Source organism: Pelobates fuscus, chromosome 2, assembly GCF_036172605.1.
Source record: "Pelobates fuscus isolate aPelFus1 chromosome 2, aPelFus1.pri, whole genome shotgun sequence".
Taxonomy (NCBI): domain Eukaryota; kingdom Metazoa; phylum Chordata; class Amphibia; order Anura; family Pelobatidae; genus Pelobates; species Pelobates fuscus.
Window position 1 is genome coordinate 22,770,269 of NC_086318.1, and position 21,354 is coordinate 22,791,622.

The window sequence follows — 21,354 nt, forward strand, 5'->3', positions numbered from 1 at the left end:
AGAAATTTAGATGCTAGGGACAGTTGTTTATCCTCTACCAGGACAAGAAGAAAGGATTAATGGCCTCCAAGGAATCCTTGGCCAGGTGGATCAAGGAAGCAACTTCTCTGGCCTACAGCTCTTCTCTGCATCTGCTCAAACTCATTCCACCAAAGCGGTTTCTACTTAATGGGCATCAAATGCTTTTGCTACCCCAGTACAGATTTGCAAGGCTGCCACTTCTTCTACTCACACCTTTTCGAAGTGTTACAGAATAGACATACAGGCCACTGAAAATATCATCAAATCTTCTGCCAAAACAAGACATTTCGTTAAAAGACAATGAAACACAGACAACCGGTTTCTCTCACTGATTGATGTGTGAAAATAAAATTACATGGCAAACACAGTTAGGTAAACTGAGGCTAGGAATTAATTTAAAAAAAAATGGAAAAAAATAAAGACTTAAAAAAAACCAAAAACCCTTGAAAAAATCCTAATGTGTGCTTGCCGCGCATTGTGGTTCCTTCTCATAGTGACGTCTGAGGAAGCGGAGCTAGCACTGAGGGACTTCAGTGCTTGAATCGGGTGTTTACAGGGTTTTAACCGTTTTGTTGACACGGGTGAGGGCTGTGGCGGCAGAGGGGCACTAATGTTAGAAATACAGCATTGTGTTCCTTTAAATTTGGAAAGAACCCAGAATGTGTGTACTTTATAGAACCACTGTGCAGCAAGAAAGCCTGGTAGTCACGGCACAGCATCGCAGACAGGAGACAGTGGGGGATGTTTAATAAAGTCTTCACATTGGTGTCTTTTAGTCTTGGATTATAATCTGTATTTATTAAATTGTTCTAAAAGGTGTCTGCTTTTCTCTACCTAAATTCCACCATTTCTCTCTCAGAGTAACGCCAAATGATGTGTGTGAAGGTACACCCATTAAGCATTTTGTTTCATTTCCTTCCTATGATGGAAACATCATCTCCTGTACATCAATGTGAATAAAGGACATGATTAACCGAGAGCTGATCGGCTCCTTTCTCCTCCCGTCTCCCTTTCAAAGTCAGAAACAAAGTTAACAAATGAACAATTTGATTTATTCACGTCATTTTCTGTGTGGTTAATGCTCTGATTCATTCATTCTTTATTGGGACAAATTACAGTTTGCCTGGAACCAAAATTCATAAGTCCAGGCAATATTGTTCCAAAATCCACGGAAGGGTTGATCGGTTATAAGATGATATCTCCACGGAGGGGCCTTTCAGTGGATAATAATGGAGTTTAATCTTGAAATCACCAGAATACGAGGGCTGACCCCAAGCCGTGCAGTCTGATTGGAGATCAATATATCATAATTCTGTTATCACCCCAAAATACTAGCAATAGTTTAGCACCTTAGAATATGACAAGAACTAATTAATAAAATATAGAATGTTTGTTGGTTTGTTTCATATCTTCAGATGTTTCTGTAATACCTACTTAAAATCTGCCACATAAAACGCTAGATACCCCCGTGTGCCCCTCAGTGGATTATACGGCTTACAAAGCTTTCTTACCTTCAATCCTCGAACTTGAGTGAGCCAAGGGTCACCAACAGCGGGTGGAGGACTTTTCGATGCAGTATGTGGATGTATGGATATCGCTTTCCTCTCCTTGTATCGGCCTGCTCCGTTTATATGCTCTGCACCTTTTACCACAAAGCAAATCATAGGAAACAAAGGGTTTGTACTAAAATGAGAATTTAAAGTGAATCCAAGGAGTATTTCATATTTTAGGCTAAATTGGAGTAAATTAAAGCATAGCTGACTTTTTCCGATTCAGCTGTTCTTGGCCTTAAATGTAAAATCCACTTTGAATTCTCACCTTAGTAAATATACCTGATGATGCTCACAGATCGAGGGAAATGTGCTGACAGTAAGGATGATTAACCAGAACACTGCAGATGTTGGTGGGACACTTTCTATTCCCATAATTCTACACCAGCCCGAAAGTGCCGACTTCTTACATGCGTGTGTATGTTCACTGTATGTTTGTGTGATGGCTTGTATACAATGTATGTGACTGTATATGTAATTTGTTTATGTGTGTCTGTATATAAGGTGTGTATGCAGGTACGTAACTAGAAATCACAGGGACCCGGGGCCAGAATCAAAGAAGGGCTGGGTGTGGAGTCTGTCCCTGTGGTCCAGAAGGACTGGGCGTGGATTCTGTCCCTGATGACTAGTGTGGAGCTACTGTAGTCTTCATGCTCTTCCACCACCGCTCCCTTGCGCGCAGTTTAGTTGATGTCATATCCCAGCATCACCGCAGAGCGAGTGAGAGAGCAGTGCAGGAAGAGCACAAGCATCAGAGCTGCCATACTCTGCTTGATCACATAGCCACCCGTCTTGAGGTAAGCCCTAAGAGGGACAAGCTGACCAGCTCCTGGACCACCTATGACAGGCAGAACAGGAACCCGGTCACACTTACCACCACAGCGACCTCTATTCCACCACTGTGTGTATGTGAGCTTGTGCATTATTATTATGTAGGAAATGGTTGGTGGGTAGGTGAATGTGATGGTGAATAAATATAGATTGTTGGTTGCAGGGAGGCCTGTTACTGGGAAAATTGGTAGATGTAGGTGATTAGATGGGTAGGGGTGTGAGAACAAGGTGGTTGATAAGATGTGACCAAGTGTAGATATGTGTAGGCATGTGACTGGAATGGTAAGTATATGGTCAAGGTAACTAACAGTTATTCACTAAAGTGACAATTCAATGGGAATTTGATATTTAAGCCCAAAATAGCTGTACTGGGAACATTCTCTAAGTCACCGATGTGCCTAGTTAGGCTACTCTGGTCTTACATTTTAAATTCACCTTGAATTCTCACTTTAGTAAATATCTCTGTAGATGTGGGCTGGTGAGAGGCAGGGTTTGGTTTCGCATTATAACTAGGTATGTGAATGCTCGTTAATCACCTCACCATGCCCTTACATTGGATGTCTATTTTACATTTTAACTTTTACCAGCCTCCCACTGAGAACGATAGAAGTTAGAGTACAGTATGGACATGCAACTTCTTATATGGCTGCATAAATATATAGAATGCCAATGTTGGAAGTGAGCTATTGCTGGATACGCAACGGCCAAGGGGAGAAACTGTGCAGTCTGTCCACTAGGTCTGGTGTTATTATGCTCTGTGTGGTCACAAAACAGATATTGTCAGCCAGGAAGAGAGTGTTTGTGCTGGATGATTGACAGCACAAGTAGGCGGCCCTACGCACAGGAAAAAAAAAAAAAAAAAAAAAAGAACGGCTGGAAGGTTATAACCCATGCTTCCCAACATTTCACATTGACAAAGAAGGACACTTTAATCTTAGGGGTATGAGTGGGGTGTTACCAGGGGTGGGGCTGTTTTGTGAAATATTAGATGACTTACTAGTAAATTATATGACAAAAATACGATTTAGAGCTAGACTGATTCGAAACACATTTACTGTAGTTTAAAGACACATTACCGGGAGTATTATTGCTGTGGAGCTCTGTTATACACAGACACATTACTGGGAGTATTATTGCAGTGGAGCTCTATAATACACTCAGACACATTACTGGGAGTATTATTGCAGTGGAGCTCTATAATACACTCAGACATTACTGGGAGTATTATTGTAGTGGAGCTCTATAATACACTGAGACACATTACTGGGAGTATTATTGCTGTGGAGCTCTGTTATACACAGACACATTGCTGGGAGTATTATTGCAGTGGAGCTCTATAATACACTGAGACACATTACTGGGAGTATTATTGCAGTGGAGCTCTATAATACACTCAGACATTACTGGGAGTATTATTGCAGTGGAGCTCTATAATACACTCAGACACATTGCTGGGAGTATTATTGCAGTGGAGCTCTGTTATACACTCAGACACATTACTGGGAGTATTATTGCAGTGGAGCTCTATAATACACTCAGACATTACTGGGAGTATTATTGCAGTGGAGCTCTATAATACACTCAGACACGTTACTGGGAGTATTATTGCAGTGGAGCTCTATAATACACTCAGACACATTGCTGGGAGTATTATTGCAGTGGAGCTCTATAATACACTCAGACATTACTGGGAGTATTATTGCAGTGGAGCTCTATAATACACTCAGACATTACTGGGAGTATTATTGCTGTGGAGCTCTGTTATACACAGACACACCAACAATATGGAGCTCCAGGAAGAATGGAACTTTAGGATAGAAAACAGGGACAGAGGGATTTGAGCTCAAAATAAACTGTCCCTCTAAAGTAGGGACGTCTGAGTTATGCTGTAACCACTTCAGTAAGATGAAGTGGATATGGTGCATAAAGTGACCCTTTAACAATATTATCATTCTTTTAGTTGCATCTGTGCTATTTCACCAAAAAAAGGTTACATTTTTAATATGCCCTCCATTTTTTTATGTTCTTTTGGATTTGCAAGCTAGCCTGGCGTACAACGCGGACTTTAAATGTTCCACGACTGCCTGCAGTCAGTGAATCATGGGACAATTAGTATGTACAGCATAATGGAAGGAGATGGCAGCAATGCAGTGGTTAAAATTAATGACTCTCCACTGAATTCCAAATCTCGTCAATGCTTCAATAGGAATTTCCAGGGGCGATAAAATGACAGGAGCTCTTTTTTCCCCACCATAAACTTTTGATTATAATTTTGAATAAAAAAATAGATACAGTCATTAAAAAAATATGATAATGAATCATAAAGAAAATGTGTTCAAGGAAAGAAAAACAAATATATATTTGCTTAAAAACTTTATTATTTTCAGTATTTAGACAGTGATGCATATTATACAATATTACAGCAGTTTGGTATTATACAATAAAATCATTAAAAACCTCAAATTTTAACCTCTTTGGAAATTAGCGCTTTAAAAGAATAATCAAAATGTACAGGTTCCCCTCCCCTCCCTATTATTGGACAAAATACAAAAACAGGGCAGAAAAATATTGGAAATTTGAAATAAAAGAATGTATTTTCTATTTCATCCTGAAAAATTGTTAGTGTTGGTAAGCTGTAGAAACAAAAACAGCTAACGTGGCAAAACGTGTGCTAACATTTTGGAGAAGAAAAAAAAAAAAAAAAAAAAAAATAATCACAGTGCTAATTTTAAAATAGTGGTTATTTGAAAAAAAAATTATGCATTTTCGGATTAGATAAATGAAAAAGAATCAATTGAATTTCTTTATATAAATTCTTAATACTTGTGCTTGATATCAGGACCGGGTAGGGGAATTTCAGGAAAGATGAGCTAGCTCCAAACCCTGTAAAACCACTTTTCTTTATGTGCCATCTGTTAAACTAGAAAATAACCAGCTTAATTTCATCAAATACTGCTCAGGGAATCAAACAAATATCTTCAGTATAAATGTCAGGATGTCTAAGGCGATAAAAATGGCTATCAAGGAAAATACATCGGGAAGCTCCTTGAATAATGAATGTTTACTATACAAAGTTGTTGTTTTTTTTGCTTTTATGAAATATTTTAAAAGATTTAGCAAAAAAACATAAGGCACGCTATAATTTTACTGCAAAACGAAAGGCAACTTTGAAGTTTTTAAAGAACCCGATTAATTTCAAAACAGAATTTAAAAATAAAGTCTAAAAAGGTTCAAAGACAGACGCAACGCGTTTTCCATACTAAATGCATAGTGTGTCATGATCGAACGCAAGTCCTATCGATAAACCATACGAAGCCTGTAACAAGAGTGAGATTGGCAGTGACTCACAGACACACACGGGTCAAACAAAAAGACAAACACAAGAACGCAAGTCTATTAATGACTACAAAACCAGTTACAGACATGCTTACAATGATTTCAATGATAGCATAAACACACGCTTACAAATTTTACCCACGCACAGCCTTTTACGTTAAGTAAAGTGCATTGAAATATGTACAAGAAATCAGAGCAATGCTTAATACAAACAAGGCAAATGTGGATTCAGGATTCGCAAGCATTAGAAGTGATCATTTCTTACACTTACTGCAATTGCAATCATTTGTTTTGGATATGTGAAATTATATATATATATATATATGTGCCAATCCCTTTGTATCGCGCATGATTATTATTTTCCCTCCTACAAATGTAAAACACTCCATTTGAGCGAAATGCACTCAGCCTCCATAGCGAGGCGCTTCCCCAAGGCTGCGACAGGAACCAAAATAAAAATTAAATCATATGCAGCAGCACACAGGATAAGGACAGTGTGACGTTTTTTTCTGATTCTTCCTTTCATGTAGTCCAGTGCCAATTATGGATGCATTCTGCAATCGGTTATCTACGATATAGAATTGGGACAATGATTTTTTGCGAGTTTTGCTACGTGAAATGGAAGAGTGCATGTCGCCTCTAGACTCTTCAATACAACATTCACCTACTTTCACCATACAGAATGTTCTCATACTTCGATGGAGGGCACTTTGACAGTAAGATTGTAACACACACATACAGCCCTATGTGCGGGAATATTGCTTGGTCAGGAGTTGTGCTCTTCCAGGCTTTGTTGGAGTCTGGTAATGTTCGGATGTTGTCACAGATAGGTAAAGGGGTAGGTAAGTCACCCTTTGAGTATCTCCCAGGATAACAATCCTTCCTTTATAAAACATGAAGATTGCTTGCCATGGAAAGCACACCTTTCTACTTTTCTACAATGCCACTTTTACTGGAAACTATTAGGAGGAGGAAACCCCAAATAGAACAATGCAGGAATGATAATGTATTCAAGTACAATTTAGCAACTCACATGAAAGAGTAACTCCAATCATTCTCCAACCATCTAACAACGAAACTGGCGACTTTCCTTTGACTTTCGGATCCAGCAACTATCATAAGACAGTTCATTTCAATTCTGAATACTAGTGAAAATAAGGGTGATAGGCGCTCGCTATAATACAGTAGATATGTGGGGGGCTGCTGTATACAGTACAAGGATTCCCAAGACCTTGTGTGGTAATTAGACAGAAAGTAAATGTGGCGTATACTGCGCCCAAAATCATACGTACATAAAACTTCAGAAGGTTAAATGTTGTAAACCTCGGGATAATAAAAAAAGACAATAATGGTACAGTACAATTTGATAAAGTGCAAATAGTAAATACAAGTGCTATAGGAGAACCACTCACATTTGGTAGAGCTATATTAGAGCTCAGCTGTTTTACGCATGGACGGTATAATCCCCGTCTAAGGATATATGGTGGTGTAGATGGTACTGGTCCTCCAAGTGCATATGCAGGTACAGGTGAGGAGTATGGAAGTAGAAGAGCAGAAAAACCTCTGATAGTGTAGTAAGTACTATAATATAAAATATAAGACAAGTAATGTACTTATATTTTTAAGAGCAAGACCTGCTCTAGTTGTCACAGCATGGGTGGTATAATCCCCACCTTAGGATGTGATGGTACCAGGTAGCAAACAGGAACCAGAATAGTGGTATGAATAAAACTATTTATTGTAAAAGAGCATATAAAATATAGCAACAATAAAAAGTATCCTATGAAGTTAAATTGAAGTGTCCCACTTGACACGTTTCTTCTTTCAAAAAGCCTTTAAATTTTAATTCATAGGATACTTTTTATTGTTGCTATATTTTATATGCTTTTTTACAATACATTTTTAGTTTTATTCATACCACTGTTCTGGTTCCTGTTTGCTACATGGTACCATCACATCCCAAGGTGGGGATTATACCACCCATGCTGTGACAACTAGAGCAGGTCTTGCTCTTAAAAATATAAGTACATTACTTGTCTTATATTTTAAATTATAGTGCTTACTACACTAGAGTTTTTCTGCTCTTCTACTTCCATACTCCTCACCTGTACCTGCATATGCACTTGGAGGACCAGTACCATCTACACCACCATATATCCTTAGACGGGGATTATACCGTCCATGCGTAAAACAGCTGAGCTCTAATATAGCTCTACCAAATGTGAGTGGTTCTCCTATAGCACTTGTATTTACTATTTGCACTTTATCTAATTGTACTGTACCATTATTGTCTTTTTTTATTATTATCCCGAGGTTTACAACATTTTACCTTCTGAAGTTTTATGTACGTATGATTTTGGGCGTAGTATACGCCACATTTACTTTCTGTCCAATTCTGAATACTGCGCCTACCTTTCTGAAACTCCCTTCAAGCCAATAATTATTTCCTCCTCCTGCATATTTGCATATAGAGCCACACGTGGATTTTATGAAGGGGCCAGGGCCAATACTTTTGTAAACCCACTAAACGGTTACTCTAAGCACTATAACCACTGCTTCTGAAGTGTTTATAGTTCAAGGACCCAGATCCCAGATCTTTTTCTTTCTTCAGGCCTAGGGAGCAGAAATCCCACTCTTTTTATGAGAATACTCAACTCCTGGCTAAGTGATAGAAATTAGTGTTTGATGGTCAGAGTGAAGAAATCTTGAAACCATAGATTAGAGGGTGAATCTATTTCGGGTGACGAGACGAGTGGTGCATGAACGTCTGGCTGTGCTGAAAAGGCACGATATATGTTAAATGCTACTAAACTACTGGAAGCCCTATTCATTGGCAGAATTAGCTGGTAAAACCAAATGGTTAAGGCACTGTATGTATCACTGACCCCACACTGCCAGCTGCATGTCAGAAAACACTCCACAGTTTCAACAGGATATCCACAAATCAGAAACCTGAGTCAAGAGACACCAGCAAATGTAGATCAACTGACTAACCCCTGAAAGGGATAAAAAAATAAACGGTGTAACAGTTGCAACATGATGCTACGTTAATTCCGTAATCTCTCTATACTTCTCACACTTTACTAGCTATGTGATATGTTAGTTTGTACTTGCCTTGTTTGGTCCCACAGGAGTCTCCATTCATTACAATATTTAGTTAAGGCTAAATGGTTCACAGGCAGCACATATAACAAGCCTTGTAGGGGGCGACTGCCTTTCTACAATTTGTTGGATATGTTGGTGGAACTCACTAAACCGCCACATGTGATAGGTTGTGACCCACAGAAATTTTCACATGCAGTTCAGAAAATAAAGTCTACTGGGGTGGAGGGGATCATCTCTTGTGTATGTGATAGAGGCCAATAGTGATTATTTATAGAGAGGGCACAGTGCCCATCTCTATCTCTAGTGGAATCTGCTGTATGGGTGCCTATAAATCCTCACCTCCTTGCAATGTTTACTAAAAAGAGTGATTTTCAAACAAACTAAACACAAAATTGGTCTGTTTTCTCTAAAACAAAAAATTAGTGAGATAATTAGCGATGGGAAAGGACCATCACTAAGATAATTAGCAGTGGTAGAGGGCCATCACTGAGATAAATAGCTATGGTAGAGAACCATTGTTGAGATAACTAGAGGTGGGGTAGGACCATTGTTGAGATAATTAGCAGTGGTAGAGGGCCATCACTGAGATAAATAGCTATGGTAGAGGACCATTGTTGAGATAACTAGAGGTGGGGTAGGACCATTGTTGAGATGATTAGCAGTGGGAGAGAGCTATCAGTGAGATAAACCACAGTGGGAGAGGACTATTGCCGAGATAATTAGCGTTGGGTGAGGACTGTTGATAATGTTGCTGAGATAATTACTGGTGGAAACAGACCAATGCCAATATAATTGGCGGTGGCAAAGGACTATCATGGAGGTCAGGATATGGGATATTAACAATAAACAAACATCTTGTTTTGATATCAGTGATTTAGAAATAATATATGCACAATACTTGCATTCAATAGGTGCTATTTGTTTAAATTAGAAAAATAGTTTTTTTGATATATTTAATTATAGAGCTATGTTATAGAGTACCACGGTATAGCGCTCTAATGAAAGTCTGTGTGACCGAGCCGGGTAGCGGTCTCCTCATTCACAATTTTTTTTTTTATGTGCTCTTACAAATGCCAGTATAACGATTGTAAATCGCAAAACTCACAACATAAAAAAAAAGTATATAAATTTGAATTCCCACTAAAATCAATCATCTTCCATAAATACATAAATAAAAAGACTTCCACCACAGGAAAGAGGAATATACGTGCCAACAAACTGGTAAGACAGAGTGATACATCTCATTCAAAGATAAACGAAACAAAAAACGTTAATAAAAAAAAAAAAAAATAAGAATAAACTTTGTAATTGTGCAAATTAAGTATTTCTTACTGAATATTTAAGTACAAACCACAGTATTCACCCATTGCAATTTTGGTGTCAGTAATGGGATTTCCCACTCAAAACACAAACCTAAGCTGTGCAAAAAATAACACAAACAATTGTGAATATTCCAAACAATGACCATTAACAGTGTAATGAATGCAATAGTGTACGTACGTCCAAGGATGTATCCGTGTCATCTAAAATTTCCATAAACTCTGTAAAAGATTGGGCGTTCTTATTTTAAAGTAAAAATGTCATTGTCTATTGACAAAATAGAAGCACTGATGGTTGCCAAATTATTTGGGCACCTTCATTATGTACACGTATGTACATCAAATAATGTTTCTTTTTATATTGCACACATATAAACAAATGATTACACATATTTACAAAAAAACAAAACAAAAACACAACGTACATACAGATCATTTGCCTGGGAGACCGAATGAAAGACATTTTCACGAGTGGTTTTAAAAAGCCCCAACCCTAATTATGCTTAATACAGCTTTACTATAATTAGTTTAGCCTTTGCTATAGGAATGTAAATCTGACATCTGTCACATTTCTGATGTCTGCACCATTCAAATCGATACTTTGACTGGTCATCAGTGCAGATTTCGACAATCACTATCATTATACCGGAATAGGAGGGCCAAACGTTGGTCTATCGAATATATACATGTCGGGGGACAAACAAACTTTCATGGAATGAACAGTGTTGAAGACCTTGCATTGCAAGCCTCCGTCAGGTGAAAATTCTGAAGTGGTTAAAGCGAGAAAGAAAAAAAAAATCCCCAAGGTGAGAATGTATTAACTGGCCCAGGATTTTCGGTTCTCAATCTTCTTCTGGTTTTTATCTTCTGGCTTCAGGCTGACTGCTTTTTCAGGCTTCACAAGAGCCGTCAATGCTGCTAGATTACCGGCTGAGCTGGAGAGATTTCCACTCCTACGGTTCTCGCTAGTAGCTCCACCTTGCAAGCGTAGCCCTGCGCTTCGCCTACGCATGGTACCAGAGGCCTTCTTCACTCTGTCTGGCCTCACCAACACGCCGTAGCCTGGATTACACTTGAAGTACTGTTTGCCACCAACTGAACCATCATTTTTGCCTGGAACAATAACAAAAATAGAAAAATAACATAATTAAAGGGGAACTGTCCCTTCCATGGATTTTTTTATTTTAAATTTACTGATCCCTTATATCTAACAAATATGTATATGTGGGATGAAACAAAAAAATAAATATGTAAAGCCACTCCACTTTATCCTGCAACTGGGCGCCTCCATCTTAGCTCCCTGTCAATCACTGTTTTAATCTCGGTCCTTCACACCTGCTAGTCAGCGTAGAGAGCGGACAGAGAAGAGGAGAAATGAAACAATGTTTCCATTTCTCCTGAGTTGCAATGTTTGACCTGGTTATATGCCGGCACTGCATAATACAATATATTTAAAGGAAAACAGAGCCACTCCACTTTCCTATATTCCTGACATTTTGTCTGGATTATTATTATCCCTTCCCTGCCTCCTTACCCCCTGGCTCAGAGTGCATGCACTCAAAGCCAGTGAGAACCATCCAATCAAGTGCTTCTCTAAGTAGACCGTGGAGGGGAAGGAAATGATAAATGGAAAGTGTATGAGGCGTGATGCAAAGTAAATGATCTGGAAACAAAGAGTAGAGGGGACGTACGGAGAGGAGAGTTTAAAAAAAAAAAGAGAAACAATCGAACAGAGCAAGAGTGAGAAAGTGGTCAGAAAAAGAGGGAGAGGCTGAGGAATACAGGGAGAGCATCATATCTGCATCACGAGTGCACAGGGATTAATGTAGAAGTCTTTCTCACCTGCTGGCAAATCGAGTTCCACCCCAACCCAGACTCCTTCCTGGAAGTCTGCTGGTCCTATGTATTTAACAATGCCGGTCTTGTTTGTGCCAACAGTTACATACTCTTCTTCCTTTAACCAGTCAGGAACTTCCTGTGCTTCTTCAGAGTCTGACCCCAATTCCGGTTTGTCACTGCTCCTCTCCAATGAATCATCCAGTTCATCTCTGCTTCCTTTCAATTTAACCTTGACCGTGTCTGCTGAGTCATCTGGAAGCAAACGTGTGAAGGATTTCAGCTCGGATGTCCTTACCTTCTGTATTTTGAAAGGGGAAACCACAACCTTGGCCTGATTTAGGAGGTCAGGCACCAGAATTGGTTTAGTAGAAAGCACAGTAGAGTCTTCACTGACCTCTGCAGTTACTGCTTTGGGTGGTGTGGATGTAGAGGACACATTCTGCTTTTCAGGGGAATGTTCATTTCTGGAGGGGGAAGCAGTCTGTATATAACTTAAAGCAATGTCATTTTGCTTTACAAGGTGGTCGGATATTTCTTCTGGTGGCTGTACTGTAAGATTCACTGTACTATGATTTCCTGATTCTTTGTCATCTTTATGACTGAAGTCTCTAGTCTTAGACTCTACTTTCATCTTTTCTGTAACCTCACATGTGTTGGTCTCAGAAACCTTCTCTGGGCTGGTGGCTGGCTGCACATGTGAACCTGTGGCAGAAGACACCAGGACTGTAGGAACATTGGTTGAATTTGTGTCATTTGCTATGGCTGTAGGACTTGGTGACTGAAGATTAGGCACCTCACACCCTCCACTTAACGCTTCGGATAATGTTGCTGTGGACACGCTGTGTGAGAAATACCCACTCGATGCTTCACTGACCGGGCTCGGAGGACCCTCCTGGGTTTCCTGTCCCGGCGACTCGCACATCTTTTGTTGGGAAGGCACAATCGGGGGTCTCTCCACTTTCTTCTCTTGGTTGGGTGAACGAGCGATCACTGGTTGTCTGACACCAATCCATTCTTCCTGAGTCCCCTATTGAAATGATAAAGCAGTAAACCCATCAATTATATATATTCACTATATATGCACAAACCTACATCAGTCTGTAATCATGTTGCTGCCCCAGGCATTTCATACATCACCACATACATCGCAGAGGCACTAGCATGACTAGCTTTAGTTACATGGAGGGTACTATTGTGCATTTTCTATGATTTTGCCTTTTACACACCACCATTTCCTAAATCACATTTTCAGATTATGGATCTCACTCTTAAAGACTCCACATATTACGCAATGTGCCTTCTTTTGGGGCACAACACTTTGAAAGAAGGGATCTTTGTGATTTCGATTAGATCCAGGCTTTCCATTTTCAGGAGGTTTTAATAGACCGGTAGTTTCCAGTTATATACAAGCTGAATGCTTTAGTATATGATATGTAGTACCCTTTCCTATAAATGTATTATACCAAGGCTGTTTAAGGGTGAACACAGTTATGCCCGAAGGGCAGGGGTGTATCCTGGTTTTGTGCTGCCCTAGGCAGGACAAAACTCAGGCGCCCCCCTCACCCCCACCCCCCTCCCCGCCACCCCCACCCCCACCCCCCCCGCCACCCCCACCCAACCCTTCCCCCGCCTTCTAAATACACACACACTGACAGATACGCATCCATTAGCTAACTGTTAGCTAATGGATGCGTATCTGTCAGTGTGTGTGTGTGAGTGTGTGTGTGTGTGAGTGTGTGTGTGTGTGTGTGTGTGTGTGTGTGTGAGTGTGTGTGTGTGAGTGTGTGTGTGTGAGTGTGTGTGTGTGTGTGAGTGTGTGTGAGTGTGTGAGTGTGTGTGAGTGTGTGAGTGTGTGAGTGTGTGAGTGTGTGTGAGTGTGTGTGAGTGTGTGTGAGTGTGTGTGAGTGTGTGTGAGAGTGTGTGAGTGTGTGAGTGTGTGTGAGTGTGTGTGAGTGTGTGAGTGTGTGTGAGTGTGTGAGTGTGTCTGTGTGTGAGTGTGTCTGTGTGTGAGTGTGTCTGTGTGTGAGTGTGTCTGTGTGTGAGTGTGTCTGTTAGTGAGTGTGTCTGTTAGTGAGTGTGTCTGTTAGTGAGTGTGTCTGTTAGTGAGTGTGTCTGTTAGTGAGTGTGTCTGTTAGTGAGTGTGTCTGTTAGTGAGTGTGTCTGTTAGTGAGTGTGTCTGTTAGTGAGTGTGTCTGTTAGTGAGTGTGTCTGTTAGTGAGTGTGTCTGTTAGTGAGTGTGTCTGTTAGTGAGTGTGTCTGTTAGTGTGTGTGTCTGTTAGTGTGTGTGTCTGTTAGTGTGTGTGTCTGTTAGTGTGTGTGTCTGTTAGTGTGTGTGTCTGTTAGTGTGTGTGTCTGTTAGTGTGTGTGTCTGTTAGTGTGTGTCTGTTAGTGTGCGTCTGTTAGTGTGCGTCTGTTAGTGTGTGTCTGTTAGTGTGCGTCTGTTAGTGTGCGTCTGTTAGTGTGTGTCTGTTAGTGTGTGTCTGTTAGTGTGTGTCTGTTAGTGTGTGTCTGTTAGTGTGTGTCTGTTAGTGTGTGTCTGTTAGTGTGTGTCTGTTAGTGTGTGTCTGTTAGTGTGTGTCTGTTAGTGTGTGTCTGTTAGTGTGTGTCTGTTAGTGTGTGTCTGTTAGTGTGTGTCTGTTAGTGTGTGTCTGTTAGTGTGTGTCTGTTAGTGTGTGTCTGTTAGTGTGTGTCTGTTAGTGTGTGTCTGTTAGTGTGTGTATGTCAGTGTGTGTGAGTGTCTGTTAGTGAGTGTGTGAGTGTGTCTGTTAGCTGCTAACAGACACACTCACACACACTGACATACACACACACACACTCTAACAGACACACTCTCACACACACACACTAACAGACAAACAGACACACTCACTAACAGACACACACTAACAGACACACTCACACACACTAACAGACACACACAGTCAGACACACTCACACACACTAACAGACACACACACACACTAACAGACACACACACACTAACAGACACACACACACTAACAGACACACACAGTCAGACACACTCACACACACTAACAGACACACTCACTCACATTAACTCATTTTTTTTTTTAATTTACCCCCCCAGCCTCCTTACCTTTGGGAATGCTGGGGGGGTTCTCCCTCTCCCTGGGGTCTAGTGGGGCTGCCGGTCGGGCTGCTGGGCTGGTTGCTGGGCGGGCGGCTGGCGAGGGAGCACTTCCTCTGAGCTGTCTGCTCAGCTCCCTCACGCGCCGCAGAGTGAGGCTGGGAGGCGGAGCCGGAATATGACGTCATATTCCGGCTCCCAGCCTCACTCTGCGGCGCGCGAGGGAGCTGAGCAGACAGCTCAGAGGAAGTGCTCCCTCGCCAGCCGCCCGCCCGCCCGCCCAGCAACCAGCCCAGCAGCCACCAGCCCAGGATGTCTGTTAGCCGCAAGGCTAACAAAGCATTTGCCCTGGGCGTTTGGGGGCGGCTTTTTTTGCCGCCCCCTGGAAAATGCCGCCCAAGGCAAATGCCTTGTTTGCCTCGCGGCAAATACACCCCTGCCGAAGGGACATTCACATAAAGACACCCCTCCCCCTCAAAAAACAAAAACTAAATAAAATGATTTTAATGTAATTTAATAAGGGGCAATGGTTACACTTGGCCTTTTTTTTTGTAATTGAGATTATTTTGCTTTGCTAGACATCATAAGTCTCCTAGCAGAGAGTAACCAGTAATTTATTATATTATTTTTTATTATTATTCAACCATAAATGAAGTTAGAAGATACCCAGATTAATTTGAACAATACATTCTATGACTTATTATTATTAGCATTTATAGTGCCAACATATTTTGTGCTTTGCCATAACACCCATAGGATATAAAACCAGTATTGCTGTAAAAAGTATTGATTACAGAGAATAGAGGTGACAAGGGCCCTGCTCCAACAAACTTATAATAGCGTGTTTGGAAATAAACCGTTAAGAAGGGAATCTTTACATGAATCACAACATTCCGCTCCAATGCAATGTTCTGTTATTAGTGAGATGTTATCACAGATTCTTGCCTTTTACGTTCACCGGTAACGGTTTATAGGAAACGCTAGACCTAGTTGTGTTTTTCTTTTCTTCAAACAGACATACCAGTCTCTTAGAATATAAAGTTGTAAAACACTCTTTCCTCTCATCTAAACGGCAGAAGCCCACACTGTGTCCGGACTCGAAGGGGTTACTTGCTTTGCCACTCCTGACAATGCAGCAGAGAAGGGTAGAATATCGCATTTTGGGAAGAAAAAAAAAAAAAAAAAAATGACATTCAGCACAAGAAATGCTTTTCCCCCTCCCTGGTATTTACTTGAAATATGATTTATGTGACAGAGCCGGTGCTGTGCTGCTCAGACTGGTGGATTTATGGTCGAAGGAAGGCTGCTGTGATATATACACGTCTCTTACAGTACTTTGGCTGCACTTAAGGGTTTGGATAAATCATGGATTTTTCAACTGACTGCTTATGATTTATATTTCATTTCCAAATTTTCTTCCCTTCTCCCCTTCATATTCTCGGGTCCTGTCAATTCGCAGGTGAAGAATTTAAAGGCAGTTTCTGAGCTTAAACAGATCATTTCTCACATCTATTTTCCCAGAGGCAACATGTACTAAACCGGAGTAATCAATACTGTCTGTCAGTGGATAGACTTATAGGATAGGCACAAGAGGGATCTCTCTGACCTGACCTGCAAATCCAATTGTGAGTAGCTTAAAACTTAATTAAAGACCTTGGTTCTAAGGGAGGTGCACAACACTGCAACAACGGGCTCCTGATCAGGAAGGCTAGCGTGTACAAAGACATTATATACACAATTAGTGCTACACAACAAAGAGGAAAAGAGGCCATCAAACAGATACACCGCGATAATAGCTCAATAATGAATCCATTAATAGGTTTCTTTACAAATGATCTGATACCTGTTCACGGCCCAGTCCCAGTCATCCCATCAACTCGCGATGAACCATTTCTAAAGATTCGGCTAGCATAGTAAAGCGAACGATGCAGCTATAATATAGATCTATTCTGGGGATATTAGTCTAACGGATCTTGTTAATTAGCCCCACTTGTGAAGTTATTGAGAGAAGAACTGATCATCTACCTGATTAACAGCTTTATGTTCTGCTTTGTTTTCTACCTGTAGAACGCTTAGTATAACTCGCCACAAACCGTAGAACGTTTTCGTGTAGGGCCCACAATATTTTTGTACTTTGTCAGTCATGATTGGTTTAACACGATATGGCTATATGGTGGAACTGAATCGCCATATTTGATTGCTGAGATAGGTGATTTTAAGTAGCTTTTTAAAATGAAAAACTGTATTTATGAGTGTGCGCTGGGCCTTAAATCTGTATTTTGTATAAATTGTGGTCACTATAGCAGCATCACTACTTAGAAATGCATGCTCCAACTGTGCCCTCAATTCCTTTTTAAACTATAAACAGTGGACAGGAGGGGCGGAGCCTGACCGCTAAGCAATACAGACGTGGGCAACACGAGCTCCCGCCTGACGGGCCGAATTTGGGTCAAAATCAACGGCTACACGGACCGCAGACTCACCGGGTTGTGCTACCCATGCTGGGAATGCACCACGGAACCGAAGGACACCCCTCTGAAACCCGTCGGCATTCTTGTTGAAATGCTGTACTGCAAATCACATTGTCTCAATAAAAGAAAGATTTACAAAAAAAAATAAACAGTGGACAGACCATCATCATCTGCCAAGAAAACCTGTAAAATTCACCAAAGTGACCAACGACCAACTAAACTTCATTATGATTACAGATACAAATTGGTGATAATGCTCTTAACTTTGTAAATGTTAAAATTTTTTGGTAAAGTAAAAAAAAATGTGTGCACATTATCGACAGCCGATGGGTGAGTCAGCCTTAGCACACGGACCCCGGTGTGATTGAGTTTCAGACTGATTATACAACATTAAGAGGAAAAACACGACAGATGGATCATGTAATGTTAATGAAACTGGAAAAGATACAGTGAGAATGTGAATTTACAGATGTCACCTTTCATTTATCTAATGTAGGTGACATTATTATTATTACTGTGTCACTTTGAAAGTTGAGTAGAACATCGCTAATGCAGAAGGTCAGACACAGATACAGAGACCCTCCCAGTCTGGATGCATGATATACACACTTACTGGTTTAACCTTTAAAGCGTTTTCATCAATACTAGCCGACTGGACCATGATCCGAGGAACTGGCTGAAAAACAAAAGGCACGATATTAAGCAAGCTCATTCTATAAACTTTCTTACACATACTTTTTCATTTGTATATATTTCCATTTATGAGCAGGACGTTAGTACAGTCAATTAACAGAATTTATAAGCTTGCTTTCCTTTGCTCAGGAATACTCCGTGATTGATGATGGAATGTCTATTAACGAGACCAGCTGAAATGAACTCTTCCTTCCCAGCCCGGCGTACAAATAGGCAAAATGGTTTTACATTACGAAGTCTTGCTGGGCAAGTCCCACTTCTCTTCAAAAGAAACAAATGTCACCGCTTTACATCGGTCAGTGTCCTCTATAAATATGATTTATCCATCCATGGTTCTCAGCAGCCACGGAGTTGGAGGGAAGAAAGGGGGCTCTGTCTATATTTTTTGTATTTGGTGTGTGTAATACTGTAACTGATAAAAACGCATTTCTGTTTCAAAGGTAAATATTTCAGACCCTTTATAAAAAACAAACAAAAAAAAAACAAAACATTTTAAAGATAAAAAAGATAAAACTCATTTTATTGTTATTCCTAAACAGCATTCTACATACAGTTTTATTTATTTGTTTTATGTGCTTGCTACGGACCCTAGGGTTTATTTTCCCTTCAAGGAAAGGAGTCTTTAGTGAAGTAGTGGTATGGTTTCGTATGGTTATGTTTGGTGTTATTTACTTATAAACATTTAAAATTAACAGGGAAAAAAAACAAAAAAAAAAACAACTTTCTCCTCTCAGGTCAAGCAAAACAAAAACCCACTTATATTAACACTGGGTTAATATAAAATACAAATTAAAAATAAACAAATCGTTCCATTAAAAGAAAGATGAGTAAAAAAGAATTCTGAAATAACGAACCTGTAAGTATCTCTCCCCTTGCCAAATTCGAGGTGTACCGAGAGCTACACTGTGGCAGAACTCTATATAAAACACTAATAGCACAGAGTCCTGCAGGCATCATGTTCTAACAAGAAGCTTTTTACGGCTCCCTGCTGGATCACAGCCATCAGAAATCTAAGAAGAGCAAGGTCTGTTTCCATCTGATCGCACCATAAATAAGGTTAAGAACTTCTATTATGAAGGGCTGTCACAGGAAACGGAGAGACGGATGAGACGAGTTGCCGTAAAGAGTTTAGCCTTTTTATTGATGGGGCAGTAAGGAGAAGGCAGAGTAACTTTCCTCAAATTTCTCTTTTTTCTTGCTAAGCACGCTTGCCGATACTTCTGCCAGGAATCAGGGTTCTTGGTACCAGCTCTAATTCTCGTTCAGTAGGGTCCATGTAAAGTTTTTTTTTTTTTTTAATTTGTAACCTCTGCCACCCCTCCCCCCCCCTTTTTTTCCTTTCTGTTTTATAAAAATTACTTGCAAATATCATTAACTATAAAAAAGGGTAACGCACAATTTACTCTCAAGTGTTAAATGTTGAGATATACGCTACTCATTGGTGGTTAGTGGTATACTGCCCTGCCTCGCTTGTAGGGTGTTTCAGTAAGATTCGGTCCTCAATGAGTATAATAAGAAATAGTTGCCATTTCAGGAGTTGGGAAGTGTGACATCATTGCGTCACACTTATTTGATGCGGAAACGAAGTTCCTTTATTTTCACAATTCAGCAGATCCTTCACACACACAAACAGTGTATGTCTACGATGCTGCTTAATGTCAGGAAACTAACGCTTAATAGTTAAATGTACGCACACGTCTATCGTTGGAAGTAATTTGGTGTTTATTGGATTTCTGATAATTTCACACATGTGTAGAGAAAGACAACCCACTGTCAACTTGTAGAACCCTTTAGGCTGCATGATGCACAGAGGAAGATAAAGAGATAAACGATAATACATTAAATAAGCTCTGCTCACGGACATCATCACTCAGCCGCTGGCCTGACACGACCCCTGCTAATGGGCCTTTGTGTATCAGAGTTTATTAGATAAACAGTAACTATCAGCAGATCCCCAGCTTAACAAGGGAGGAGACAACAGACACAAGGGTTTGTTCACTAAACTCTGAATTGTAGCAAGCTGAAACCTGAATGAAACAAGGCTAAAATAATCGAGCTATGACTTGAGCGGAGGTTCGGAATTTTTCGATTTCAGCTATTTGTGCCGACATTTTGCCATTCATCGTCCTAGTTTGCTTATTATAACCTAAATGTTGTCATTTGGATTTCAGTTTAATAAAATTCAAAGTTTAGCCAACGTTTGCTGTGTTCACCTTTGGTTATCTAAAAATCTGAGGGGTAACGACAAATTTTGATAAAAGGTACCATATTGTCTCAAGCTTCTAGATGGGGCATCTACCAACCTTCCCTTCCCGCTAAAAGGAGCCAGAAGATATTTCATGGGTAAACCAAATATTAAACTTCTTAACCAGGCCCAAAGATTTAGATGTCTGATAGATCCTGCGTGTGCTGGAGACAGGGTTAAGACTAGAGAGGAATGGGAAAATGAAGAGGGAATATAAGTAGAAATATATTAGCATGAACATAAGTTATCATTAGGATACAGAATTGTATAAAACTGAAATCCAAATGACAAAATTTGAGCAAGACGATTTGGGAGTGAGACTGTGTATACGGCTAGAACAGCTATATTCTGTCCTGTTATCCTGGAGAGATAGAAAATTGGATATTATGCATCACATGGAATGGTATTTTTCTAAAGATAGAACATGGGCAGAATGCCCTCTGTGGTATCAATGTGATACAATAAATAAACAGCAAACATAAAAATGTGAGTACATTAACTATAGATTGCCACCTATGTCTTATATGGTCTACTCAGTAAATCGTCTCCACTTGTCACAGGCAAAAGAAGGGCCTTATACACTATGGATTACACAAAACTAAATGAAAGACTTACTTAATAGTATAACACACCACATACATGCAAACAACAGAGAAACAAACAAAAACAAAAAACACTAAAAAATAAAATAGATGATGGGCATCCATTTGTAAGTATCAAGGAAATTCCTTAAATCCATCATTATGATATCCGTCTCGAAGAACCAGTCGACCCTATGCTGGACTTCAAGAGCTGACCTTTGTGGACTTTGGTAGGCCTTCTGGCAAAGGCTTCCCAGCTATGTCTGATGGAATAA

The 21,354-nt window shown here is 40.1% G+C and overlaps 1 protein-coding gene across 1 annotated transcript in view; it reads right to left on the reverse strand.

Annotated features, from left to right (window-relative positions):
* Positions 1-10,327: 10,327 nt before the first annotated feature.
* Positions 10,328-21,354, reverse strand: part of KIF13B (kinesin family member 13B) — a 143,790-nt gene continuing 132,763 nt past the window's right edge. The window contains exons 38-40 of the mRNA XM_063442009.1: positions 18,174-18,236; positions 12,005-13,028; positions 10,328-11,275 (exon numbers count right to left, since the gene is read on the reverse strand). Of these exons, the coding sequence (XP_063298079.1) occupies positions 10,980-11,275; positions 12,005-13,028; positions 18,174-18,236 (1,383 nt within the window). The 3' untranslated portion in view covers positions 10,328-10,979. The remainder of the gene's footprint in view (positions 11,276-12,004; positions 13,029-18,173; positions 18,237-21,354) is intronic.